At 46.1% G+C, this 27,850-nt stretch overlaps 2 protein-coding genes across 5 annotated transcripts in view; one reads left to right on the forward strand and one right to left on the reverse strand.

Annotated features, from left to right (window-relative positions):
• KCTD6 (potassium channel tetramerization domain containing 6) overlaps nt 1-18,213 on the forward strand; it is a 30,526-nt gene extending 12,313 nt beyond the window's left edge. The window contains exons 2-3 of the mRNA XM_048489839.1: nt 11,783-11,891; nt 16,274-18,213. Coding sequence (XP_048345796.1) covers nt 11,865-11,891; nt 16,274-16,960 — 714 coding nt within the window. The 5' untranslated portion in view covers nt 11,783-11,864 and the 3' untranslated portion in view covers nt 16,961-18,213. The remainder of the gene's footprint in view (nt 1-11,782; nt 11,892-16,273) is intronic.
• Nucleotides 18,214-19,321: 1,108 nt separating this feature from the next.
• LOC125429067 (peroxisomal acyl-coenzyme A oxidase 2-like) overlaps nt 19,322-27,850 on the reverse strand; it is a 39,061-nt gene continuing 30,532 nt past the window's right edge. For 3 of the 4 annotated variants that reach the window (XM_048489836.1, XM_048489834.1, XM_048489833.1), the window contains 3 exons: nt 25,818-26,035; nt 21,787-21,919; nt 19,322-20,516 (listed from right to left, as the gene is read on the reverse strand). In XM_048489836.1, the coding sequence (XP_048345793.1) occupies nt 20,451-20,516; nt 21,787-21,919; nt 25,818-26,035 (417 nt within the window). In that variant the 3' untranslated portion in view covers nt 19,322-20,450. The remainder of the gene's footprint in view (nt 20,517-21,786; nt 21,920-25,817; nt 26,036-27,850) is intronic. The other variant, XM_048489837.1, reaches the window with a different exon arrangement.

The following is a 27,850-nucleotide window of genomic DNA, read 5'->3' on the forward strand; positions in this document are numbered from 1 at the left end:
GACCCCTCCCCATGGTGTGAACAACACACATGAACTGGGGGGAAAACTTGGCTTCTCCTGACACACCCCCCCCCTGAAAGTTTCATATCCAGCGATATGTTCCCGCATTCTACCGGGCATTCCAATCCGGCGTACGGCAAGATTTCAGCCAGAGTATTTCCAGGAGCAAGAATGCGATCAGTTGCCACACCCCCCATAGAGACACTGACTGCAAAAATCGTATTAGCCACAGCCATAGGGCTTAACTGCCCAAAGCGTGGGAGAATCTACTCGATGAGTCTCCAGTAATGGGGAGAAGCGAACTTCGTGCCTTCTTGGACAAGAACCTCGCCCGCTGGTTCCATAATGGCCGGGCTACCAAACAACACCTTCCATACTGCTCCCTGTATTGTTTGTAAAAGAAAGATGGGTCTCTTTACGGCTCTGCACAGATTACCGAGGACTCAATGCAGTCTCCCTAGTCCAATAAATACCCTTTGCCATTAATCAAGGGATCTTTTAGGACGATTGGGCAAGGGGTACGATCTTTTACTAAGTTGGACTTGAGAGAAGCTTTCTACCATAGAGTCAGAATTGCTGAAGGGCTATGAAACACTTCTTTGATCTATCATTTAACACAAAGTTTGGACAGCTTTGAATTACTTAATAATGCCATTCGGGTTAAGTGCAAGTTGGCCCTTGTTTTATGGCCCTTTATCAACGAAGTTCCTCCATGATTTATTGTACAAGGCTGAGTAGTGGGTGTACTTAGATGACGCTTTTAATTTATTCACAAAACCATGGAGAGATACAGCATGAAGCATTGGTTCTGAAGCGTATTGAAAGCGTTTCCTCAACACTAACTCCCTCTTTGCCAAACTTTCCAAATGCTGTTTCCACTGCAAACTCTCTATTGACTATTTGGGTTTACGGATCTCGCCTCGAGGGCACTAAAATGGATCCTGCTAAGATTGATGCAGTCACTCCCAATGGCTGCCCCTACCAGCCGAAAAGAGACTCCCAATCTTTTTTCTAGGTTTTGCTAATTTCTATCGCGACTTTATACCCCAATTCGCTGAACTGACTCTCCGACTCACAGACCTCTTACGCACTAAGGGTAAAGATCCACTGACTGCCAAGCCCGGGGCCCCCCTTTCCTGGTCTGAAGAATGTCAGACCCAGCCTTTCAAGCTTTTAAAATCTGCTTTACCAGACCTATCCTGCTTCCCTGGCCCAGATCTCCCGTTTGCGGTTCACAGATTGCACTTCGGACCAAAGCGCTTGGAGCAGCCTAATTGCAGAGAAATAAAGATGATAGGCTGGTTCGGCAGCGAGCTTAGATCAAAGAAATTCTCCGATTGCTGAACTCTAACTGGACTGGTAGGGGATAAAGAGACTACGGCCATCAAAGTAGCACTTCTCCACTTGGCGCCATCTCCGGCTGGAGAGGGGCTAAACACCCCTTTCAAGTTTGGTGGGATCACACCCTTGGCAGCCTCTCCACCCCCCCCCAAGGATGTCCATGAAACGAACTTCGTTGGGCCGCATTTCTTTTCTGCGTTTCTCTTTCACGGTAACCATTTTTCCCCGGAAAAACCAATAAACTGGCTGATGCGCTCTCGCGCCTACCCGGGGAGGGGGGTGGAGCTGCTTCTCCCCGGGACATTCAGCAAGCACTGTTCTCCTCCCCCCCTCCCACTTGGGGCTGGCTGTCCACCCGATCTCAGACATCCACTCCTCCTTCTCCACCCATTCCAACAGCCTGGTCTCTCCGCTTTCCCTACCAGGAACCTTCCGAGGAGGCGTGGGGCTCTTGCAGCGAGCCTCTGGCCCGGTAGGAAGGTGACTCCCAAATTGCGTTTGGAGAATGGCGTTTGTGCGGCGTGAGGATTGTTGAGTGCGTGCCTCCCCACCTCACGTAAAGCAGGTTCTGCCGAGGCCTGCCATGATGCCCGCTCGGCTGACATTGACATTTCTGGCTTTCTAAAAAAACTCTGCATTTTGGCCCATTGCCGTCCACGTTCCTGGTGGCCACTTAGCGTCCTGCTCAAGAGACATTGAAGGCGATGATATTTAAAGGTTGCTCTGTTTGCGCAGAAGCCAAGAGCGTTCCGGGAAAACCCCATGGTCTGTTGAAACCTCTCCCGGTGGCCTCCACGCCCACATGGGAAGATCATCTCCATGGATTTTGTATTAAGCAGATTTGCCAGAAAGTCATGGCAACCACGGTCTTTAATGGGTGGTGGTGGACTTATTTTCTAAACAAGCCCATTTTCATCCCATGTGCTTCCATCCTCCTCGCTCCTAAGTTAAGCGGCCGTCCTGTTCATTTCAGCATCATTTTACCCGATCTACACTCCATGCCCGTTAGGGTGGTCCTATCCGAACCGCTGACCCCAATTCATTTCAAAGTTCTGGAAAGCTTTTCTAGGGTTGTTAGGGGCCGCCCCGGCGGTTGCCGCCCTACCACGCCTTCAAAGTGGCAGAGGTGAGTCGGAGAGAAGCGAACAGAACCCAGTAGAGCAGTATTCTCACGTTGAAATACACCAACTACCACCAAGAACAATTGGAAGTGCTGAGCTAATTCCGTTTTACCCAGGAGTACTATAATGAAAATGCGGGTTCATGGCAGTACAAAAAAAACTTCCCCGCTTCGAAATTGTATGTCCGGTCGGCTCCCCTTCCCGCCGTTGCCGCGGCTACTCTCGCGGAGCATTGGATCCTCCGGAGTTTCGTAGCAGTGGGATTTCATCTCTGGCTCGAGGGTGTGGAAATATGGTCCAGACTGCCTTACAACAGGCTAAAGACTCCCAAAAGCTTTGCAAAGCGGATGAAAGCAACCGCTTCGGATTTCCCTCTACGTGTGGAAACGTACTGGGTGTATTTGCAGGTTCTACCAAAAAATCTCAGAGACGTGCATTTTGTAAAATTTTTCGAAACTAGGCAAAAGATTCGTGGGACGCTTTTCCAGATTACTAAAGTGGTGTATATGATGTCACTGCCCGATTGGATTTGCCCTTAACTCTCTCTTAGTAATGTATCCATCCTGTCTTCCATTCCAGTTTACTCAAGGAGGCTCCCTGCTACGTTTCCGATGCACTGGCACGACCCGCCCGGAGAGACCCCCACCGTAACTATTATTGATGGCCAGTAATACCAAGCATTTTAAATTGACGCCTATCCCTGGACTCGCTTTAATACGCCAAGCGGCTTGCAATATTCCAAAGTCCCTTCTTGGGTGGGGTATTCCTCTGGAATTTATACATCAATGGGTTTATTTCCGAAAATATTGGCCTTCGCCCTCTCATTTCCTTTCCACCGCGCCTTTCCGCTGGCTGGGGGAGGGGTCTTTTTTAAGGGAGGCAGAGTGTAAAGGATTCAATGGTGTTGATGAGCGGGTCAGCCGCCTGGCCTTGACTACATTCCACAGCCCAGGCGATGGGCCAGCTCCTCCGGCGGAGACCTTATCTCTGCGAGGGAGATGAGACCTCCGTTCCCATGGGAATCCGGGAGGGGGGATGGGATGGACAGAGTTATAACCTGTGCTTCTGGCGGGAGATCTTATTCCTGCCACTGCGTGTACGTGAGCTTTCTAGGATGTCTGAATAAACGGTCTTTTACACCCAAAAAGCCTTTTATTTCTGCTTCTATGGAATTCCTTACAACCTGCTGGATCCCACCTCTGGTTGTAGCACCGCAGTAGATGGCATACTTAGTACACAGAAGATTCCAAGTTCAGTTCTTGGCATCCCTTGTCAAAATTATATTGGAAACCTTACCCTTGAGTTTCGAAGCCAGTGGCTTGACTTGACGCAAAGGTACCTCCTGGAACCTTTTTTGCCCTAATTTGCCTGGTAAGTTTGCCATCCAGTCAAATTTTCAGGCTTGGACAATTTGTTTTCTCAAGAGATGATGCAGGTGCCATATGAATCCTCTAATGACATTTGCTCAGGCTGATCCTTTACTAATAAAACTACACAGATGTAATTTTGAGAGCTCTAGAGCTATCATCTTGGGAGGTCTAGAGCATAAATTCACTCCCAATTTTAACAATGACATCCTATTCAGCGTAGCATAAAATGTTTGTATTTCTAGAAGCCAACATCAGCCAGAGCGCTTAGAAAATTCTATGGATATTTGAGAACAGTTATAGTGCAATATTAAAGAGAGTTATACCTTTCTAAGCCCACTGACCTCAGTTGACCCAAAAAGTTTAGAATTGCGCTGTTCAATATAGTTACAGCACAATCTAAGAATGCTTTCCTGGTCTATTAGAAATGAATCCCATTGAATAGACTTCAATAAAGTTGCTTCAAATTGCACAGTTAAGTTAGAAGAATGCCATTTTAGGAGTTTCAATTACCCATGTTTCTGTCCCCTCCCCTTGTAATTATAGGTGTTAGGTTCCCAATTCGTTGTTTTAATATTTGAACAGAGCAGTGCTGAATAGTTACCCCAATAGGCCTTGACTGAAGTAATTGCACAGAACGAAACTTTTGAGTTTATTAAAAAGGCAACAAAAACGTTCTAAATTCCTTGCATAAAAGTTGCATTATAAAAAACCAGCTTCAAATGTGTAGGTGTTAGTTGTCTACAGGAATGTCCCTGGCCCTGAACCAACTAGACCAAGTCCCGTAGAAGCCAGGTACCAAGTAGCTGTGTCTAATGGAAATCCCATTACTTTCAAGCCATAATTAATGTTAACTGGATTGGGGCCAGTGTTCTTAGGTACCAACGTAACAGTTTGGAACTCCTTCAATTTTGCAGCACTGAGGACTGTTAGAATTGGAAATATCTGTCTAGTGCATTTTTAAAATCCCCACAACCCTTCTCAAAAGCCCAGGGTGCAGGATTCTCCCCTGCCCATTTTACCCTCACAACGACCCTATGAGGTAGGAGGCAGAGAGTGTGCATGGTCAACAGGTTCTCGCCAGAAGAGCATTTCGAAACCAAATCTTCCAGATTCTTGTTCGGTCCTGCAACTGCAATACCACACTGATATCTAGTTGTTCTCGTGATGAATTAAGCATTTTCACCCTTCTGTTGGGCAGGAATGTTTGTTTTCTTTTAAAATCTGAGAATGAGTTTGCTGTCTCTTCCTTTGGTGGGACAGAAAATTGTGAGGAAGAGAGAGAGTGAGAGAGAGAGAGAGAGAGAGAGCGAGAGCGAGAGCGAGCGAGAGAGAGAGAGAGAGAGAGAGAGAGAGAGAGAGAGAGAGAGAGAGAGAGAGAGAGAGAGAGATGTATGGGCAGACTGGCTAATAAGGCTGTTTTTGTTCCCTCCATTCATACACTGCCTTTCTCCAAGCTGATTCAAAGCCGATTACTTTAAGCTTAAAACAACCCATTCCAGTTTAAATTCAACTTTATCAATCCCTTGATTTTTATGTACAGTTTACAAGTAGTGGAGTTTGGCAGGTATCTGCCCCGTTGAGGGCTCTCTTGTCTTCAAATCAAAGTGAGGATAATTTTCTGGAAATAACAGAGTATCTTTTATATCTCTATAGGAACTTTCAGTCGACATTTGAGAAGGTAAAGAGAAAGTGTGGGTAGATGGTGGAGAAGAAGGGAGGGAGAATACTATTATGAGGAAGGCTAGGAAAAGAATAATCGGATTCTTAGGTTCCAGAATCCAATGTTCAGAATCTAGCACAAACTTTATAGAGATGTCAGACTTGTGTTGGAATGGGGGAAGGATGTCCCATCTTAAGCGCCAGTGGCATATTTTTGAGGCTCCAACAATCTTTACAACTACATTTGTGGTGCATATTTTACTTTTGTGTTCTGTGACAAATTCTTGTCCCTTTCTGCCCTGCTTTCTCTGTCCCTGGCTTTCAGCCCTTGGAAGTGACCTCTCGCTGTGATTATGCTGAATGTTCTGCTCCTCTGTTTTGTTTAGGAGGAATGTATCCTCTGACGTTCCACAGCATTTGGGCACAAATTTTGTTGGCGTCAAGTTGCAGAGTTTTGTTGACCTGTTAAGTTGCAGGCAAATTGTGGCAACCCATAGGGTTTTGAAGGGGAGGGATGAACAGGCCATTGTCTGCCACTCCATAGCAACCCTGCATTTGCTTAGTGATCCCCTATCCAAGTACTAACTCAGGGCACATGTCCTGCAGTCGCTGAGGGTTTATGGCCCTCCCTCTTGAAAACCAGACTTAGGCCCCTTCCGCACACGCAAAGAAATGCGTTTTCAAACCACTTTCACAACTGTTTCCAAGTGGATTTTGCCATTCCGCACAGCTTCAAAGAGCACTGAAAGCAGTTTGAAAGTGCATTATTCTGCATGTGCGGAATGAGCCATAGAATTTCTAAGCTAATGCTGTGAAACTGAGTTGGCTGCTGAATTGTTTAAAAACTGGGTGGCATCCTATTGCATGTGGTGTGCAGTAAAGAAGAAGAGTTGGATTTATATCCCCCCCTTTCTCTTCTGTAGGAGACTCAAAGGGGCTTACAATCTCCTTTCCCTTCCCCCCTCACAACAAACACCCTGTGAGGTAGATGGGGCTGAGAGAGCTCCGAAGAACTGTGACTAGCCCAAGGTCACCCAGCTGGCATGTGTGGGAGTGCCCAGGCTAATCTGAATTCCCCAGATAAGCCTCCACAGCTCAAGCGGCAGAGCGGGGAATCAAGCCCTGTTCCTCCGATTAGAGTACACCTACTCTTAACCACTACGCCACTGCTGCTCCTGCAATACTCTGCTGCAGTGTATTACTGTGCTTCTGGCTGGCATTTTCTAACCAGATTTCTGCACTGCTAGCAATCTTGGAAACTCAATCAATGAGGCATAGATTGTATGTGCCTTTCAAGGTGCGTGTGTGTGTAAAGGGGTTGGGGGGAGGCTTTCCTGAGCTGATTGCAGTAATTAATTATTCATTCTGGTGCTCCACAGCAGCTTTGTGATTGAATGCGGCCTCTTTTGCAGTGGACAAGATGGGAAGATGTCAAATCTCTTTGACACCCCCACCCCAGCAACAGTGGTGATTTCGCCCCACTTCTGGTGCTTAAGGATTATTAACTGTAGTGGACATTAGAGAGAGAGAGACCCCAAATGGGCGTGGTGTCCATTGCTTATTTCTCTTCCTTTCAAAGAGAAGGCTGTTTCTGAAGTTTCTGCCAATCTAGTCTTAGATGATGGGAGTCCCCAAATCAGGCCTCTGAGTATGACCAGAATGATTGGGTAGGTACATATAATACATGTTAGTGTTCCTTTTGGGGTGCTGTCCTCAAGCCATGTAGAGAACTAAAGGTCAGCACCAGGACCTTGAGTTGGGTCTGGAACAGGGGTCTTCAAACTATGGCCCTCCAGATGTTCATGGACTACAATTCCCATCAGCCCCTGCCAGCATGGCCAAGTGGTAGGGCTCATGGGAATTGTAGTCTATGAACATCTGGAGGGCCATAGTTTGAAGATCCCTGGTCTGGAAGCAAATAGATAACCAGCGTAGTTGGAACTAGACGGGAGTGATATGGTTGATACAACTCACTCCAGTTAGCATTTTGCAACATTCTGTAACTGGTTTCCAAACAGTCTTCAAGGACAGCCCCACATAGAGTGCTTGGCAGAAATTTGTTCTAGCTATTACCAGGGCATACACTATAGTGTCGTGGTGGCGAACCTTTGGCACTCCAGATGTTATGGACTGCAATTCCCATCAGCCCCTGCCAGCATGGCCAATTGACCATGCTGGCAGGGGCTGATGGGAATTGTAGTCCACAACATCTGGAGTGCCAAAGGTTTGCCACCACTGCTATAGTGTTAAGATCTTTCCTGTTCAGGAACAACTGCAGCTGGTTTAGCAGTCAAAACTGGTCAGAGGCACCCCAGGCCACCACTGCCACCTGTTGTTCAACAGGAGGCCTAGGTCCAGCAGCATCCCCAAGTTACAAACCTGCACCCATGATAGGCTTTAGTAGTGAAGTGCTGGTTAGAATCAACCAGTCGTGAAGCTACAAGGGGGCGGGCGGGGTGTGTGTGCGCTGTGCACTGGGCGCACTCCTGGGGAGCACGGAAAATCATCCCCAGGCCCCTCCCCTTTCCCCGCCCCCCCCGCTGCACCCCCCTTCCCACACTTACCTTAGTTCCTTTCTTTTTTCAGAACTTTTTCAGGCTGCAAAAGGCCTGTTTGCAGTAAAAACGGCCTGAGGAACTACAGTTCCCAGGAGACCTTGGGGCTCACAAGGTCTCCTGGGAAGTATAGTTCCTATCACGCCTGAAAAAGTTCTGAAAAAGGAAAGGAACTAAGGTAAGTGGAGGAAGGGGGGGCGCCGCGGGGGGGCCATGGGGGTGGAAAATTAGAATGCGCACCGGGCGCAGTTTGGCCCAGCTACGCCCCTGGAATCAACCCTAGATTGTGCTGCTTCTGTTCTGTACTTATTATAGTACATTCCCTTTTGATAAAACTGCTTGTTTGGCTTGGCAGGCTGGACCTGAAAATCTAGGGGTCCTCTGGCCAAGGCGTATAATATTTTTGGCACTGTCTTAGGGCTTTCTTACACATACGGCTAAACAACCCTTCAGTAATTTTCCTTGTGTAACCCTAAGTCCACTAGGGGAGCTAAAGAGTTAGGATATTTCATATAAGGAAGAAAAGGTGCCATCTTCTCAAATTGACTGGACGGCCTGAAACTGTAGGTAGTTCTCCTCGGAAGGATTTTAACCTTGTTATAAACTACATATTAATATTCTACGTATGATAATTTCTTATACTGATTGCTGGAACAGGGGATGGTGTTTATATTAATTGGCAATTAGCCTGTATTTTTTTTATTCCATGTATTCCATGCTTTATTCTATCTTATTCTATGCACCTGATCACTCTTTAAATTTAGTAGGCCGTCCAGCTGTTGACTGCTGCTTCCTTGATGCAGAGAACTGTTTTGGCATTATCAATAAAATTTATATCTTTTTAAAATCCTCTACAAAGAGATGGGCAGTTCTAAAATCATTTTTGCAACCTCAGTCAGAAGTGCCTAGATATTTATCAGACACTACGTGGGAGGCACGTGCAAAAGCCACAGAAGCTGTTTTGAAAAGTTACACTGCTATCCCTGATGCCCTCAGTTATTTGTACTCTGATGTTAATGGGAAGGGTGGTGCCAGGCTTCAAGCTATCAATCTTTTGCAGAAAATGGAAGAACTGGAATTTGTGTTTATTCTGCAATTTTGGACCTTTCTGCTAGGTCATGTTCCCAGGGTCCTCAAAGCCATTCAGAAATCAGTATTGTTTGTTATTGAGTACTCATGCAAGTTTGTTTGATTCACTTCAGGATTTTTAGAACAAAACTAGAGAAGTAGGGTGCTGTGTGGTTTCCAGGCTGTATGGCCGTGTTCTAGCAGCATTCTCTCCTGATGTTTCGCCTGCATCTGTGGCTGGAATCTTCAGAGATCCTCTGAAGATGCCAGCCACAGATTCAGGCGAAACGTCAGGAGTGAATGCTGCTAGAACACAACCATACAGCCCGGAAACCACACAATACCCCAGTGATTCTGGCCATGAAAGCCTTCGACAATACATTAAACTAGAGAAGATTTTGATGAGCTTGAGCAACAAGCAAAAGCCGCCTTGCCAGATATTAACTACAAAACTGTCACAAAAAGTAAGGAAATGGCGATGAAATGACGGAGGTGTACCTGGTCCTGATGCCTTAGTCAGGGGTCTGCAACCTGCAGCTCTCCAGATGTTCATGGACTACAATTCCCATCAGCCCCTGCCACCATGGCCAATTGGCCATGGTGGCGGGGCTGATGGAAATTGTAGTCCATGAACATCTGTGGAGCCACAGGTTGCAGACCCCTGCCTTAGATGAACTTTCTTCAAGAGATAAGTTTAGGATTAAATCCTTCGTTCCTATGCTAGATGCACTTGAAGCCAGTTTTAGAAGAAGAGCTACTGTGTACAGTGATATTGCACGAATGTTTTCCTTTCTTTCTAATCTGGCAGCGTCTAAGTAAGGAATTCAGCAAGGTGTTGAACTGCTGATGAAAGCAAACCCAGAAGACATTGACCTGAAACTTACTGAAATTTTGCACTTTCACTTGTGTGTGAGACAAAGCCATAGGCTTACCGAAGAGCACTGTCTGTCTCACAGAGACCTTTATCAAATTACATACAAGGAAAAAATTCAGATGGCCTTCCCTAATGTGGAAGCAACCTTGTGGCTATTTCTTAACTTAATGGTTACCAACTGCTTAGGAGAGAGTTCTTTTTCAAAACTCAGATGAATGAAAAATGAATTAAGGACCACAGTGTTTCAAGAGAGGTTGTCTATACTGAGCATACTGTGCATTGAAAGTGAAAAACTTAGACAAACAAATTTTGATGAACTTTTAGATGATTTTGCCATGAGGAAGGATAGAAAAAACTTTTTTTAGTTTATTGTGTTTGATGATTGTAGTTTATTTCCTAATATGTTTTTTAAAAACCGACTGTTTATAATAGGACAAAAAGTAGGATCTAAAAGTCTCACACTGTCATTGTGAGGTAGTCATGATCATCTTATTAATACTTTCCATGCAGCAAAAATTTGTAAGCTCAAGGTTTACAAGGTTTACATTCCTGCTTATTCCACAAATGTTTATGAAGTTTTGACATTTATGCATTTTGTCAAGCACTACGGTATTAATAATAACATGTCCATCCTTTAGAAGAGGAATGGTGAACTGCGGAATTTTAAACACCTGTCATCGTCCTTGGCTTTATCCTGCTTTAAAACACTCTTCCCTCTTCCTCTAGTTGTGATGATAAGGGATTGGGAGAGGGCCCCCACAAGTGGAATAGCTCAGGGCCTCTCTTCATCTAACTCTGGCCTTCCCAAACTCCACAGAAAAGAAAAAAAAATTGCCCTGCTTTCTCTGGCCCAAGATCACCCTGTGAACATCATGACAGAGGAAGGCCCTGAATCCAAGACTTTTCCAATCTTAATCTAACACTGGCTAATAGTTTGCTTATTTTTCATTGTTTTAGCATGCTTCAGTTTTCAAAACTCACAGCCCCATCCACACCAGAGGCAAAGCGAAAAAGCCCCACTGACGAGAAGCCTCTATGGGTTTCAATGGACTTATGCCGCCCAAAGCGGCAACTTAAGTCCAAAGTAGGGCCTACCTGCCCACGCCCTTGGCCCACCCCTGGTTTGGGGGTGCTGATGCAGCATTCAGGGTGATGTCTCAGTGCTGGGGGGAGGGGGGCTGCAGCCACTGCACGTCGGCGGGATTCCCCCCCTGCCGGGGTAAGTGCCCCAGGGTGGGCAAGTCCACCAGTGTAACATCACAGCCACTCCTGAGAGTAGATTTGCTTCCCCCTCTCCCTGATAGACCTCATGGGAGAGTCTGCCTTCATGGGCGGGTGCATGGGTTTTGTCAGTATCCAATTCAGTTTCCCCCCATTAATTCAGAGGCATACCTGTACCATTGATTAATGGTTTGACAATATGGGCCTTCCGAACTGCCTACTTTTGGCCACATAGAATTGTGCAGCATCTTCTGGGTACAAATAATCTTCAGAGAACCAACTGCTTTTTGTTTAACGCCGGCACTGCACTTAGAAACGCATGCAAAGCGATTACCATTTTGCCTGCAAGGCACAGCTCCTCCTGGTAGCAGCAAAGGATGCAGGAAGGTCAGCAGAGGGAAGGTATTCTTTGGTCAGTGATTGGGCTCGAGTTGCTTGGTAGCTGAATTCAAGACACAGACGTTTGGCAGGAAGCCTGCTTTTTGATGAGTGGAAACATTGCTTTCCTTGTTGTTTGTTTCTTCTTTTTCTTCTTGTAAGTGCTGTCTCCTTTTTCCCCTCCTCCTTTTGCAGGGAGAAATAAGTGGTGAATTGCACTGCCTTTCAAAAGAATTCCAAGTAAATCCAGCCTTGCATTGATCAAGCATCCGAACAGATGGATAATGGAGACTGGGGATATATAGTAAGTATACCGGTTTAGACTCTAGGAGCCTGGTAAATTTCTCCAAGGGTTTTGCGCGCGTGCGTGTATATAAATGCATCTTTTTCTGCCCCTTCCCCAAATATCTGGCCTACTGGGAATGCTGTTTTTCCTATTTCAAGAAAACTTGGTAAATTTCATTATCTAGAGAGGTATAGCCGGAAAAAACCCAGGCTACTTAACTTCACATATCAATTAGGGATAGGAAATTTGCGTGTCCAGCGATTCATACTGTGTCGTCTCTGAACCACAAGAAATGCAACCGGTTGTGAAAGTTCCAGTGATTTGACTTGAGTGGTCCAGGCTAGCTCAATTTTGTAAGATCTTGGAAGCTACACAGGATTGGCCCTGCTTAGTACTTGAATGGGGGACCACCAAACGAATCCAGAGGCAGGCAATGGCAAAACACCTTTGTTTGACTGTGCCTTGAACACCCTATGGGATCGGCATAAGTTGACTGCAGTTTGATGGGACTTTCACTACCAAGGCTCCCCTAGATGTTATGTTGGTTTTACCTTTATTATAGTTTATTTTGATTAATACAGTATAGGTCATGGATATTCTGCAACACTGGGTTGCTATTTTAAAGTTTAGAAAACATTTCCTGTCTCTCTTCTTGATTTGTGGAGATATATTCAGAAAGACTTGACCGGAGATTTTCGCAGTAAATTGTACGATCTTACTATATAATTGAGCAGTGTGTTCCTGATGATGAACCAGACAAAGCGAGGGCTGTTGGGAAGTATAGTCCTCGACCATTCGGGAGAGCCCATGTTCCAGCTTCTCCTGAAGGGGCAAGAATTACATTTCCCAGCAGCTCTTGCAAAGGCTGCTGTTGTAGGGAACACTGCTGTCTTCGCGCAGGCACTTTCCAAAGAGGAGGGGGTGCTGTTGTGAAAGTTGTTGTACAAAAGCAATGGGCACACTGCAGCCTCTGCTTTGCAGAAGGTGGGGAGCACTGATAGGGAGAACTCTCCCCATCTTCAACGGCACCCTACTCCCTCTGCTTTGGAAAGTCCAGATCCAGCTTTGCAAACAAGTTTTCTAGAGCCCGTTGTGTTTTTTCACTCAACAAGCTTTATTGCTGGTACATACATAATGACCCAAGATAATTTAAAGAATTAGTTGAATATTTTGCCTTCATTCCTTTCCCCCCCCTCAAAGCAGAAGGGGAAGGGGCACTTGCATGAGGCTGTAGGGAAGGTAGTCTCATGTTTCGTTCATTGCTTACCAGAGGCGTAGCTACCATGGGGACATCCGGGGACAAGTGCCCCGGGCGCCACCTTGTGGTGGGCGCAAAAATTGCAGGTTCGTTAGTGGCTTTTTCTATTTTTCAGGGTTTTTCCCATGTTTGGCCTGCAGGGGGCGCAGTTTTTAGGCTAGCAGCACCAAACTTTCAGACTATTGTCAGGTGACTCTCCTGATGATACCAGCCAAGTTTGGTGCAGTTTGGTTCAGGGGGTCCAAAGCTATGGACCCCCAAAATGGGTGACCCCATACTCCATTATTTCCAATGGGAGCTAATAGTAAACGGGGCTACCATTTTGAGGGTCCATAACTTTGGATCCCCTGAATCAAACTTCACTAAACCTAGGTGGTATCATAAGGATAGTCTCCTGCTGATACCACCCAGGTTTGGTGAAGGTTGATTTCAGGGGTCAAAGTTATGGACCCCAGTGCTCCATACTCCATTATTTCCAATGGGAGCTAATAGTAAACGGGGCTACCATTTTGAGGGTCCATAACTTTGGGCTTCCTGAATCAAACTTCACTAAACCTGGGTGGTTTAATCAGGAGAGTCTTCTGAAGATAGCCTAAAAGTTTGGTACTGTTAGCTTAAACATTGCTCCCTTAACAGGCACCCTCAAATTTTCCCCAGATTCTCCCTTTAAATCCACTCCAAAGGAGGTGGATTTAAAGAGAGAACCTGGGCTCCCTAGATTAAAAAAAAACATTAAAAGTATTGTTGAAGGCTTTCAAAAACCAGATTCAACTGGTAGTTGTGAGTTTTACAGGCTGTGTAGCCATGGTCTGATAGATCTTGTTCCTAACATTTCGCCTGCATCTGTGGCTGGCATCTTCAGAAGTGTATCACAGAGAGAAGTCTGTTATAAGAGAAGGCTGGACACAGTGTATAATAGACTTCTCTCTGTGATACACCTCTGAAAATGCCAGCCACAGATGCAGGTGAAACATTAGGAACAAGATACACCAGACCACGGCCACACAGCCCAGAAAACCCACAATAACCAACATTGAAAATGATGCAGTTTGGGGTGGGGAATCTACCCTGAAACAGCATCACTTTCAATATTTTTTAAACTAGGGAGCCCAGAGTATCCCCTTAAGGTGGATTTGAGAAGCTGGGCTCTGTGGTTTAAACAATACTAAAAGTGATGCTGTTTCAGGGTGGAATCCCCGCCTTCAAAAAAGAGCATCACTTTCAATGTTGCTTAAACTAGGGAGCCCTGGGTGTGTTCAGATTTGTGTGTTGGGGCATGTTCTATAATGCAATGGTGACTTTGAGATGACCTGGTGCAAAAAATGTTGTTTGGTCGTGGTGGGGGAGGGATGCTGCCCAAATGGGGGGGGGGGGCGCAAAACTCAGATTTTGCCCCGGGCTCCATTTACCCTAGCTACACCCCTGTTGCTTACAGCACATGGCCTGAGTTAAAATTGTGCATAAGTCTTGGAAGGAAATTGCTCTTTTGGAGTCAGCTAGACCCAGAGGTGGGCAGTTTTCTATGAATCAGAGACGATGGGGTATCACTTGGTCATCTGTAATAAACTGCAACTCGGACTAACGAAGCAGTTTTAGAATTAATTAGAAGACTGTGTTAATGTTTCCCAGTTCTGTTAGAGAGGGAGGCCTGATTTAAGACATGTTAAGACAAAAGAAGAAGAGTTTGGATTTATATCCCCCCTTTCTTTCCTATAGGAGACTCAAAGGGGCTCCTTGTCCTTCTCCCCTCACAACAAACACCCTGTGAGGTGGGTGGGGCTGAGAGAGCTCCGAAAAGCTGTGACTAGCCCAAGGTCACCCAGCTGGCATGTGTGGGAGTGCACAGGCTAATCTGAATTCCCTAGATAAGCCTCCACAGCTCAGGCGGTAGAGCGGAGAATCAAACCCTGTTCCTCCAGATTAGATACACGAGCTCTTAACCTCCTACGCCACTGCTGCTCACTTTCAGAGTCTCTTTCAAACCGAACCTCTTTATCAGCAGAGCAGCTACAAGTGCAATATTATCACATCAGAACAACACTTGCCTGAGCTGTATATCTGCTCTCTACTGGTGTTGCCTGCATAATATTGGCCCAGTTTTAAACGAGAGACTGAGTGTGCGCAAATCCCCCAGGCCAGTTCTTACATTTCACCAACGTTGCCTTCAAATTGGGCCAAAGACAGTATTTTTATGAAGTGGATTAGGTAGTACTTTGCTTCATGTGTTTATTATATTCAGCATTGAAGAAAGGCAGGCTAATAAATGTTGTTATGTAAAGAAACAACATGTATTTATGATGTTCCACTTTTCATAGTTGTCTCCAAAAGCATCTCATGTCAATAATGGTAAGACAGGCACTGCTGTCATTAACTAGGAACCAAAAAAGATAAGACTCACAAAGGAAGGGAAATGGGGGGGGGGAAGGTGGAGGAATAAAGGCCGTTTCCCCACTCCCCGTTTGATGAGGGCTACTCACAGCACGTAACCCGCAGTCCAGCTGCACTCCTCACGACGGCAGCAGTGGCAGCGCAGCCACCCCGATTCTGGAGCTTTTCAACCCCGTTAGCGCGCGTCATTCCCACTCCTGTTTGCAAGAGAGTCTTTGGGAAAAACCCTCGTAGAGCGCGGGCCGCTGCTCCTAGTGATGTGGATGCTACCGTCCAATCAGGCCACGGCGGGGCTCCAGCCAATCAGAAAAGAGACCCGCATTTCTGACGCCGCGGAAGACAGCGAAGCTTTCGGAAGGCACAAGCTGTGGTGGGGTGCACGAATTCGCGCTGAAAAGGAGCGGTTCAAGCAAGACCGGTTTGCCATAGCTTTTTTTTTTTTTTTGAAGTGGGGAAACGGCCAAAGTTGGTCTGACAGTATCAGAACAATGACAGAATTCATATTCTGCTGAGACTGAATTGATCCTCCCTTACTGTTAGACTTGCCTCCCGGTGAACTAAAGCTAAATATCCCATGTGTTCTTAAAAATAATGTCCTATTTAGTCATGTGGGGAAAATGCAGTTGAAAGATTTTGTTTGTTTGTTTTGTCAGCAATAATGGCAGCTTACAGACTTAAGATTGGCAGCCTGTACTTAGACCATTTTGAAGTTCTGAAGCTTCTTTTTGTTTCTGTTTTTTTTCTCCTCCTCAAGATGACTGATCCAGTCACTCTAAATGTGGGTGGACACTTGTACACAACATCTCTCACCACTCTCACAAGATACCCTGATTCGATGCTGGGGGCCATGTTCAGGGGTGACTTCCCTACAGCCAGAGACTCTCAGGGCAATTACTTCATTGACCGGGATGGGCCGCTTTTCCGGTACGTTCTTAACTTTTTACGGACATCAGAGCTGACTCTGCCTTTGGACTTCAAAGAGTTTGACCTCCTTCGGAAAGAAGCAGATTTTTATCAGATTGAACCCTTAATCCAATGTCTTAATGAACCCAAACCTTTGTATCCCATGGATATGTTTGAGGAGGTGGTGGAGCTGTCCAGCACACGCAAGCTGTCAAAATACTCCAACCCAGTGGCGGTGATCATCACCCAACTGACCATCACCACCAAGGTCCATTCCTTGCTGGAAGGCATTTCCAACCACTTTACAAAGTGGAACAAACATATGATGGACACTAGAGACTGTCAGGTTTCGTTCACTTTTGGGCCATGCGATTACCACCAAGAAGTTTCCCTCCGAGTTCATCTGATGGAGTACATCACCAAGCAGGGCTTCACCATCCGGAATACGAGGGTTCACCACATGAGCGAACGAGCCAATGAAAACACAGTCGAACACAACTGGACTTTCTGCAGACTGGCACGGAAAACAGATGACTGATTTCTTTACCTTGCCCTACCCCTCCCTTTCCCTGTTTATTCTCCAGGAACTAGCAATTTTTCAGAGTTGTGGGTACTGTTCAATAGTTCCCTTCTGCTTGAACAATTTTAAGATGGAGGAAAGACTCTTCCTTCTGGAAGTTGAAGGCAACCGTTGCACTGGATCCAGATTCGTGCCTCTGTCTGGATCCCCTCACCCCCCAGCAATCCTTTTCACCCTGGGAAAGATTGTCCCTGTAGTTGCAGGACCTGTGAAATAATAGCTATTTGGGTCGAGAAGCTGCAGCTGGGAGGAGGAAGGGTTGAAATCACTTCCTCTTTCGTCAGCTATGCTTATCAAAGAGGCAGGATGGGGTAATTTCGTCCCTTTTGCCCTCCTGACCCACAAAGTTCATATGGGTCAACCAACCCAGTGAATAAACTTTCCCAGAAATTGAAAGAATTTCAGGGGAGACCGGAAAGCTTGAGGGCTGGCTGGCATCAACACCTTCTGCTGACCTATTATGGGATGCAATCCAGTGTGCCAGTGGTGGGAGTCTGGCTTTATCTTAAGCAATGTTGGAGGCTTCCTTTTTCGTTATGGATATTTATTACGGAGTCTAGTGGACTGGAGAATTGACACGTTCTGGCCTGTCTTGTTATTTTTGTCAACGTATGCATGTGCCTGCTCAAAGCGTCAAGAAACTTTGTTACAAAGGAGGAAATATCGCAGAATTATTACAGTAGAATGCCATTTCTTTTGTGCTGTCCGCACAGTAGTGTAAAGTGCTAAAACAAATTCACATCCCGTTTTTAAAAAGTGTTTCATTCATCTCGTGCTTTAAAAACCACTCTGTGCAAGCTGTGTTGAAATGAATGGGAATGGGGGAGGAGGCACTTCTGGACCATTCCCAGATTGTTAAATGCTCAGTGGAGAGGAAGGAACTACCATCATGTAAACTAACCTAGTTTTCCTAAGGGAGTAATCAAATCAGTATTATAATTTAGTGACCAACAAACCTCTGCCCCTGTTTTTTTTCCCCAAGTGCAGCGTTTTACAGTGACAACTGTTTTCCCCCCTATGCATTATAAATCAAGCAACCAAATATAATCTGCAGCTACAAAATAATTAGAAGTATTTATATTGGACATTGAATGCAAAAAAGAAATATCCCTCTCATAGAACTGTTTATTTTTTAATGCCTGGTGCAATATTATTCTCAAGTGTAATGCTTGCCACCAAGAAGCTAATAAAATACATGAAATATGGAATAAGATTTGTATTTTTAGAGTCGTCTATGTGTCTCCCTCCCAGATTTTGATTTATTTATTCTTCTGGGAACAGTAGGAGTGGGGGAAATAAGTGGATGGAAACGAAGTGGTTTCTCAGAACAGGAAAAAAAAATAAACCATTGAGATGTGATTAACTTTTAATGGCTGGAATTTTGAAACTGGCCGAGGTAACAGGAAGGTCACAATAAAATTCATGTGTATTTGGGGACAACGTGAATAGGATCATGGAGATGTCAGGAAGATGCTGTCTGCTGAGTCACACAATATCAGCACTTTTAATTGCATACGACTGCATTTTATTTCTTAAAGCCTCAATCTTTGTAGCTGTGAACTGAAACACTTTCTAAGAGTGAACAGTGAAGGCCCTGGTTTGACTCCTTGACTATGAAAATCACTTGGTTGCCTTAGCCTAGCTTACAGCAGAGTAGTTCAGTGATGGCGAACCTTTTTGAGACCGAGTGCCCAAACTGCAACCCAAACCCCACTTATTTATCACAAAGTGTCAACCCGGCAATTTAACCTGAATGCTGAGGTTTTAGTTTAGAAAAAACCAGTTGGCTCCCTCTTCCTCTGCCCCACAGGCTCGAGAAGGCCAGCCTGCTCTAGCCTCCAGCAAGTCCTGCGCGCACCATTTTGTGCCTCTCTAGCATCTCTGCCTCCTCTGCCCCCCCCCCCCCCCCCGGGGCAGCAGCCACCCAGAGCACAGGCACCAGGCCCGCCAGCCAAGTCCTCCCTGCTCACCATGGTGTGTGAACGTCGAACTCAGTGGCCAAGGCCAGCCTAGATGTGTGTGTGTGTGTGGGGTGTGTGTGTGTGATTTTCCGCCCCCTACATGATGAACTCTGTGTGTGCGTGCCCACAGAGAGGGCTCCGAGTGCCACCTCTGGCATCCGTGCCATAGGTTCGCCATCACCGGTCTAGTTCAACCTGATACCCGTCTCACTTCCAGCCTGTTCTCTACTTTTCTTAGAAGCAGCCTTTTCAGATTTAAGGCATAAACTGTTCAAGACACTTCACCAGCGAGTTTTGGCTCACTTTTCCTCTAAGGAATGCAAGATACCACACCTGAGAAAGGGATTCCAGACATCAGTCCTGAGACATTTCACAATGCTCTGTATTACTGAATAATATTTTTCTCCCCCTCCCCTTTTTCGAGCCAGACGAATGCCGATTTACTTCCTAAACCATTACAAAGCCAAATTAACCTATATGGCTGTTAATATGCAGAGTGGTGCAGGCCGGCTTGGATGGTCATTAGGTTCCTTTCTGTCCTTTTGTGTGTCGGTCGGGTTGGGTGAATTTAACAATTAGCAGCAATTATATTAGAACCACTGGAGAGAGATTTAGGAATGTAGCAGCATTAACCAGTTAATTCCAGCTAATGACATATAAAGGTTTTGACTATTTTTTAAACGTCGTCTTGCAGTTTTTTTAAAAAAAAGTCTTATTTTTTTAGGCACTTGAGTAGATGATTTATTTATATGGCCCAACACAAAATGTGTTTTATGTAAGTGCAAAAAATCCTTAGTCTTTCTATCAGTTAGTTTTTGTATGTGAATTTAACCATCAGCAGCCATTACACTGGAACAGTTTGTGAGAGAGGGAAGGCTGTGGATTTGTAGCGAAGATCCTAGGTTCAACCTCCAGCTGAGAGGATCAGGTAGGAGGTGATTCCAAAGTCTTCCACCTGAGACGCTGGAGAGCCGCCACCAGTCTGAATAGATAGACCAATGGTTTGATTTGCGTAAGGCAGCTTTACGTACATGTAGGAAATCAATGTCAGAGCCATCTGATCCCAGCATTTTCAGTTAAAAGGATCAGGCAGCAGATTCTGCATGAGACACTGGAGAGCAGCTGCCAGTCACAGATGACAATATTGATCAGCGGTCTGACAATATAAGGCAGCGTCGTGTGTTTATATGCAACCTTTTCTTTGGACCTAAAAAGACCAGTCTAAGGGATTCTTCAGCATCAACTGCAGTCTTTGAACCCCAATTTCTTATGTGAAGATTAAGATAAAAATGTGATCTACGTGATGAACACACACAGCCTATCTTGTGTGCCAGCTGCTTGACTGCCTTTCACCTCTCGCCTGTCCGGTCATTTTGATGGGCTTTTCTGGCAAGCACCTATTGCGTCATCTTTGTTGTAGTTCTGGTTAAGTGCTGTTATTTCGATGGCGGCAGCAAACGCACCTCCCTCGGCTCCATTCCTGTCTTCTATAACTTCGACAGGGCGTTCCGGAAAAGCGGCTTCAAGTACTTCTCAAAGGTCTGGTTATCCTGCTGGGAGACAAGAAGCAAGAGGACATCAGATCCAGTGATGGCTAGAAAGTCTCTGAACTCAGAACAAAACAAGGCAGCTAGTTTTTCTGTCCTAGCTTTAAGAGCTTCCAAGCCTGTATTTCCTCATGTCAAACTGCACATGTTGAAAGCCCTCATTTGCCATTATCGAGCTCGGGAGGGATGCGCCAATGGAAACCGGCTTCTGCAAGGGCATTCCTTGTGTGTGTGTGTGTTAAGTCAGCAAAGGGCTTTGGGAGGGGAAAAATAATATTTGGTCCAGCAGCTGGGGCCATGTGTTTCTGTCCTCTATTAGCATCATCTAACTCACCATGTGCAGTCTGCACTTTCAGTAGTAATTGCATTAGACGAGAAAAAGGGTTTTGTTATTCCAGAGCAGACTATGCACACTGCAACTGGACTTCACGATCTATTAGAGGGAAACATAAACGTGCAGCTGTAGGCCCAACATGCTGGATCAGGATTTTGCCACCCAAACCACACCTCCATCAATGGTGAACGTGATGTTGGTAGTGTTCCTATTCCTGCCTAGACCAGACTGGGGTTGCTCACAATCTGGAGGGGAAAAAAAATATCTCCTGCCCGTTTAACAGAGGCATCACGTGGAAATTGACTTGAAGGTAAAGCATATCCCTTTAAGCTTCTCTTCAAGCGAGAGGACATTTTCTGCTCAGACACAGGCTAAAAAGAGCCTCCACGATGGGGTGCTGTGTGGTTTCCAGGCTGTATGGCCGTGTATCTCCTGATGTTTCGCCTGCATCTGTGGCTGGCATCTTCAGAGGATCCTCTGAAGCAGTCAACAAGAACTCAAATCCTGCTTCAAGAAGAAGAAGAAGAGTTTGGATTTATATCCCCCCTTTCTCTCCTGCAGGAGACTCAAAGAGGCTTACAATCTCCTTGCCCTTCCCCCCTCACAACAAACACCCTGTGAGGTAGGTGGGGCTGAGAGAGCTCAGAGAAGCTGTGACTAGCCCAAGGTCACCCAGCTGGCATGTGTGGGAGTGCACAGGCTAATCTGAATTCCCCAGATAAGCCTCCACAGCTCAGGCGGCAGAGCGGGGAATCAAACCCGGTTCCTCCAGATTAGATACACGAGCTCTTAACCTCCTACGCCACTGCTGCATAGCTTGTTTTTCTGCTCGTTACTCAAAGAATACTCAGATCTGCTTCAATGCAGGGATGGTAGGTTCCAGTAAATGAAAACACTATTGGGTGGTTCCTTCCTTAAGAGCATCTAAAATGCTGTTCTCACCTGGTTGTTGGTTGGTGACTTTTTAGCCCATTCAAAAAGCCTCTCATAAGCATGACCATCGTAACATCCAATGGCCGAATTCAAATTTGCATCAGAGAAGTCAAAAGCATCCACTAACGGAACAGCATCTGGCCTGCAGGAGCAAAGGAAACATTTTTACCCCATTAGACACTGGACATTCACGCTGTTCAGAGTACCGTATATACTCGTGTATAAGCCGACCCGTGTATAAGCCGAGACACCTAATTTTACTGCCCAAACCTGGGAAAACTTATTGACTCAGGTATAAGCCAAGGGCGGGAAGCCGGGAGGCAGAGGGAGCTCCTTATTTAAGCAGTGACATCAGGGGGAGTTACTGCCCAAATAAGGAGCTCCCTCTGCCTGCCGGCTAGCTGGACTTTGTCAAAGTTTGGGGTCTCTGGAAAGTTCTGGTTTTAATGAGATGCAAATAATAATCGTTTTATCAGGCTTTATCAGTGTTTGATAATGCACGCACAGCAGCATACCCATCCTCCTTCAGCTGAAATGGATTTGATAAAGATTTTAAATGAAATACTTGCACGTTGTTTTAAAAGCCTCCCCAGCTCATTTTAAATTAAAGTCCCCCTGCTGACATTACAATCGAGATAGGCTGTGGCTTTCATACCTTTCAAAATACAATCTTGGATGATTCAACTTTCTAAAAATACAGTTATCTGAATGCCTGTTTTATTAAGACAAACCCTAGCCAAGATCTTGATAATTTGCAAAAAGACGTCATGGAACCGACCTCGAAATTAAAATACCCGGCTTCTTGTTTCAAAGGCACACAAGTATAGGGTTCAATCCACTTTCAGTGCACTTTACAGCTGGATTTTAATGTGCAAAATAGCAAAATCCACTTGCAAACAATTGTGAAATTGGATTGAAAGCGCATTATTCTGCATGTGTCAAAGTGCCCTAGGACTCTCCCAGTTTGTTCCAGGCCCCACACACCAAGCAGCCCACACCCTGGATTTAATTTTTTAATTGGGGTTAAATATGGGTCTGGTTGTTACAACTGCTGTGCCAAGGTTGGATCATCTTGCTCTGAAAGCCCTTATTGGCTTTCCAGGCCCACTCTGTTTGGGCAGTGAGTTATGCTCGCCCACAGAGACTTGTGGATCCGACTGGTTTCCAGAATGCTCTGCAGGACCCGAGGCCTTCCAGCGTCTTGTTAAATGAGCTGACACCGGATTGGCATGGCCTGATCCCCAAAGTCATTAATGAGATTGCACCCAGTGCTCTCTTCAGTCCTGGCCCAAGTCAGCCCCTGGCGCACCTTGAAGCTGAGGAGGAAAAAGCAGCAGCTGAAACAACTAGAGCAAATTTAGCAGAGAACTAATGATGAAGTGGTAAGAACATCTTATGGGATGCTCATGAAAGGTGATAGATGGCAGTGGACCAGTGGCGAAGCCATCAGGGGACGGGAGGGTGCGCAACGCACTGGGCACACCGATTCTGGTCATGTGGGGGGTGGAAAAATCCCTGTGGCCCACCCCGCGCTCCCCCCCATGGTGCCCCTCCGCCCACCCTTCCGCGGCACCCCCCACTTACTTTTAGGAATGGAACATCCCAGAGAAGAAGCCTGCCTGCGTTGCCTGGGCCTGGTGGGAACTACATTTCCCAGGGGCTCCTGGGAAATGTAGTTCCCACCAGGCCCAGGAAAAGCAGGCAGGCTTCTTCGGCCTGCTCCTTTCCTAAAAGTAAGTGGAATGGGGTGCCGCTGGGGGGGGGCTGCCGCGGGGGGGGGGGGGGGAGTCAGCGTGTGCACCGGGCACACTCTGACCTAGCTACACCTCTGCAGTGGACCACGAAATAATTTTTTGCGGCCAACATCACGTCTCCTAGCTCTAACCCGGCTCAGTTGTTTCGAGTGATTTCTCAACTATGGAGGCTTAAGTCACTAACGCGGCCAACCACCTTTGCCAGATGAGATTGTTAGCACCTTACCTATCTCAGACTGATCTAGCTAAAGTGATCCATGCAACAATCATCTCCAGGCTAGATTACTGCAACTTACTCTATGGAGAGCTACCCTTGGGTATGCTTCAGAAGCTTCGTACAAAATTTCAGATGCCACGGTGTGTGCATACACAACCTGTGCTTTGCTAGCTGCATTGGCTGTGAGTGGAATGCCAAATCAGATTCAAGGTTCTGGTGCTTACCATCAAAGTTCTAAAAGGTCTGGGGCCACTATCTGTAGGACTGCCTCTCCCTATATGTCTCCCGATGGGTACTATGTACAGCTAATAACAACTTGCTGCCGATCCCTGGCCCGAAAGAGATCTGGCTGCCCTCGACCAGAGACAGGGCTTTTTTGGCCCTGGCCCTCGCCTTGTGGAACGCTCTGTCTAATGAGACCAGGTCCCAGTGGGATTTGATGTAGTTCTGCAGAGCCTGGAAGATGGAGCTGTTGCACTAACCCTATGGTCGAGGCAGCTATAGGGGTATTATCTATGGGGGCCTCCCTCCTCTCTGTCCCCTCCATGCTGCTTTCAACAGGGGGCGATTCCGCACACGAGTAAAATAGGTTCGACCCAGTTCCCTGAGAAGGGTACTAACCTAGGTCGAAGCCATTGTTGTTCCCCACTGCAACCAGCTTGATCCCAGCTCGGAAAGTGGAATCATCCTGTGCCTCTTCGCCGCTCCGTTCCGATTGGCTACTGTTCTACGGCCATGTTCCGTCTATCACCACACACGTTATTAAAAAAACTGCCACAGGAATGGAGGGAAAAGAAGGTGGCGTTTTTTGATTGGCCAGCTGTACGCATGCCCGAAACAGTCAGCTGTGATTGGCTGAATGGGGGACTCCTGGCACCAGAGATACTGCACTTTCCTGGAATCGAGCTGAGTTCGAGCGTGGTTCCCTGAAAAAGTAGTAGTTCCCAACTGGAGTCGGAAATTTGACCTTTACACGGGGTGAAGCTGGTACAAAACCACGTCGATCCCAGTGGTTGTGCGGAGCACTTAGGTTGAACGCAGCTCGAACTTAGGTCGATAACGCAAGTGCAGAATCGACCAGGGTGTGTTTATTTTTCTGGAAGTATCACCATCGGAGCACTGTTCTAAATTCCATGGGCTTTCAATTGTGATTTTATATGTTGCAAGCCACTCTGAGCCTGCAGTGGGAAAGGCGGCCTAGAATGTAATAAAATAAAATAAATAAAATTGAGCATGGAACCTTCTGTGTAACAAACATGTACTTTATTACTGGGGCAAGGGCCCTTATCTGTATTTTGTCTGAGGAAGGACCATGTTTGAAAGTTACAAGTTTGACAAACTCAAAGGGGATGAATCATAACACAGTGGTAGAATTTGTATGGGGAACGTTGGAGGTTCTATCTCTGGCATCCCTCATTAAGAGCTTCTCAGGTAGCACTGGTGGGAAAGACCTTGGTGAGAAACTGGTTGGACTAAGAGGGCATTGATGTGATGGGAAAAAATTTGATCCAGGCACTACTTCACATAAAGTGATGGCACAAAACGGCTCATTTACCTCGTGCTTCCTATAGGTATTCCTTTAACGTATGGGCCTCTCTCTTCAATTAACCTGATGGAAAGTATTTTGCTAGTGATTCATAGATTGATCTACATCAGACCTGGGCATTATATGGCCTGTGGGCCACATCCGGCCTGCCGGATGACCCTGACTGGCCCGCATGAGTCACAAATAGTAAAAAATGTTAACATTTTGTCTACCAGTGTTTTGAGAAATTTGTGTGAATGAATTACATTTTTTGGAAGGCAACCTCACTTTTTCATTGCATAACTTTAACATATACTAGTCTTGCCCGCTTGTCAAAACAATGCTATTTACTGCTTTTTTATATAAAGAAATACAATAAATATGCAGAATTGAGTTCAGACTTTTGGCCTGGCTCTCCACAATATTTTGTTTCTTATGCGGCCCCATGGAAAAAATAATTGCCCACCCCTGATCTACATGCACATGATGTGAACATAGAGAAACATTTTTTCAACAGGAGGGCATCAGAAGAGTAGTAGCTTACCGAACGAGAGCCAAGAGATCCAAGTAAGACTCAGTCACCATATCGCTTTGCTTTCCAGATAGGTGGCCGGTCTTCAGGAAGTCCCCCATATTGGAGACGATCCCATGTAATGCAAAGAGGTCACAGAGATGCTTCAGGACCCTTTGGATGTGAAATTCTTTTTCGAATTTTTCCAGCGCGTTGACAAAATTTTGCACAACAATGTAGTGGCTGTGAGCCTGAAAAAAGAAGCAAGCAGATGCACGTAGGCTGCTGTGCAGAATAACTCCCTCTGTTTAACAACAACAGTTACACATCGTGCCTGTTTGCCAAAATGGACCAGGTTGACTATTAGGTCTATAGACTCTGCTCCTACATTTATAAAGACTTTCAACAGAAAATGTTTATGACAGTTACTACCGGTTAGCAGGATCAGCATAAAGAAGAAGAAGAAGAGTTTGTATTTATATCCCCCCTTTCTCTCCTGCAGGAGACTCAAAGGGGCTTACAATCTCCTTGCCCTTCCCCCCTCACAACAAACACCCTGTGAGGTAGACGGGGCTGAGAGAGCTCCGAGAAGCTGTGACTAGCCCAAGGTCACCCAGCTGGCGTGTGTGGGAGTGCACAGGCTAATCTGAATTCCTCAGATAAGCCTCCACAGCTCAGGCGGCAGAGCTGGGAATCAAACCCGGTTCCTCCAGATTAGATACACGAGCTCTTAACCTCCTACGCCACTGCTGCTCCTGTCAAGTTATACAATAAACCTGTCAAGTTATACAATTAGGTAAACTCTCTTACAAGAAAGGCACTGTTTCATCAGGTTAATAAATTTGGAATAAGCACCATTCCTTGCAGTATGTGTGGAGGGGTGGGGCTTACCCACAACCACAAATACTACACAGGATCCCAATTTCACATATGCACTGAGGAAACTTTTAGTATTCTGTACCACATCCAATTTGCTAATGTAATGAGGGGATACAAGCCTAGGAACCAAACCCATATAACCAACCAAGATGCCAGCTTTGCCCCTGTACACACCCAGGAAATGCCATCACGGGACTTAATGACATTAATGATTCTATCTGGGACTCATTCATAGGGCCATCTTTCAGTAACATATGCCATCTCCTGTCAACAATGTCATATGCTGAGAGCAGACAGACAAACAGGTCAGTCAGCACATAAAAGAATTAACGGACATCATGGTGATAGGGGTTGAAATCAAGACTGAAAGGAATCTTGGTGCTGCAGTGGAAAGTTTGATGAATGTGTTGATGGTTGCGGTGACAAAGGAAATGCCATCCTAGAAATGATTAGGAAAGGGACTGAAAATGAAATGACCAATATTGTAATGCCATTGTATAGATCCGTGGTTCAGCCAGATCAGGGGTAGGGAACCTTTAACACTCAAAGAGCCATTTGGACCCGTTTTCCATGGGAAAAGAAAACACTTGGAGCTGCAAATAATTTTTGACATTTAAAATAAAAACACTGTATATATTGGGGTTTTTTACCTTTTACTCCGCTCATTCTGAGAAGTGCATGGATGCGTCTGCCCTGCTGCCTGCAGGGCGGGCAAGAATGGGGCCAGCTGGCTCGATTGGCCGCCGCCGAGAAAGCTTGCCACTCAAAGGGGGGGGGGAGGCGAGGAAAAGTCAGCGGCGCGCCCAGCCTGTGCGGGCGGTGAAGTTAAACCGCCCTTCTGCCTGCAGGGCGGGCAAGGATGGGGCCAGCGGCTCGGCTCGTGGAGCCGCAGTGCAAGGGCAGAAGAGCCGCATGCGGCTCTCAAGCCGCAGGGTCCCTACCCCTGAGCCAGATTCATAACCCTGTGTACAGTTTTGATCACTGTAGCTCCAAAAGGATATTATGGAGCTGGGAAAAGTGGAGAAGTTTACAGATCCAACTGCTCTCTTCGCCTCCAAACCATCACCTCCCTTGCCAGGTACATCTCTAGCTCTGGGGTCTCATTTGCACGGCAGTTTTCTCCTTGGGCCTTTCCAATGGCTAACATCAGCCTTTTCCAAAGAAGCCCATTTTTTGCAAGGCTCAAA

Source organism: Sphaerodactylus townsendi, linkage group LG03 (assembly GCF_021028975.2).
Source record: "Sphaerodactylus townsendi isolate TG3544 linkage group LG03, MPM_Stown_v2.3, whole genome shotgun sequence".
In the NCBI taxonomy this organism is placed as follows: domain Eukaryota; kingdom Metazoa; phylum Chordata; class Lepidosauria; order Squamata; family Sphaerodactylidae; genus Sphaerodactylus; species Sphaerodactylus townsendi.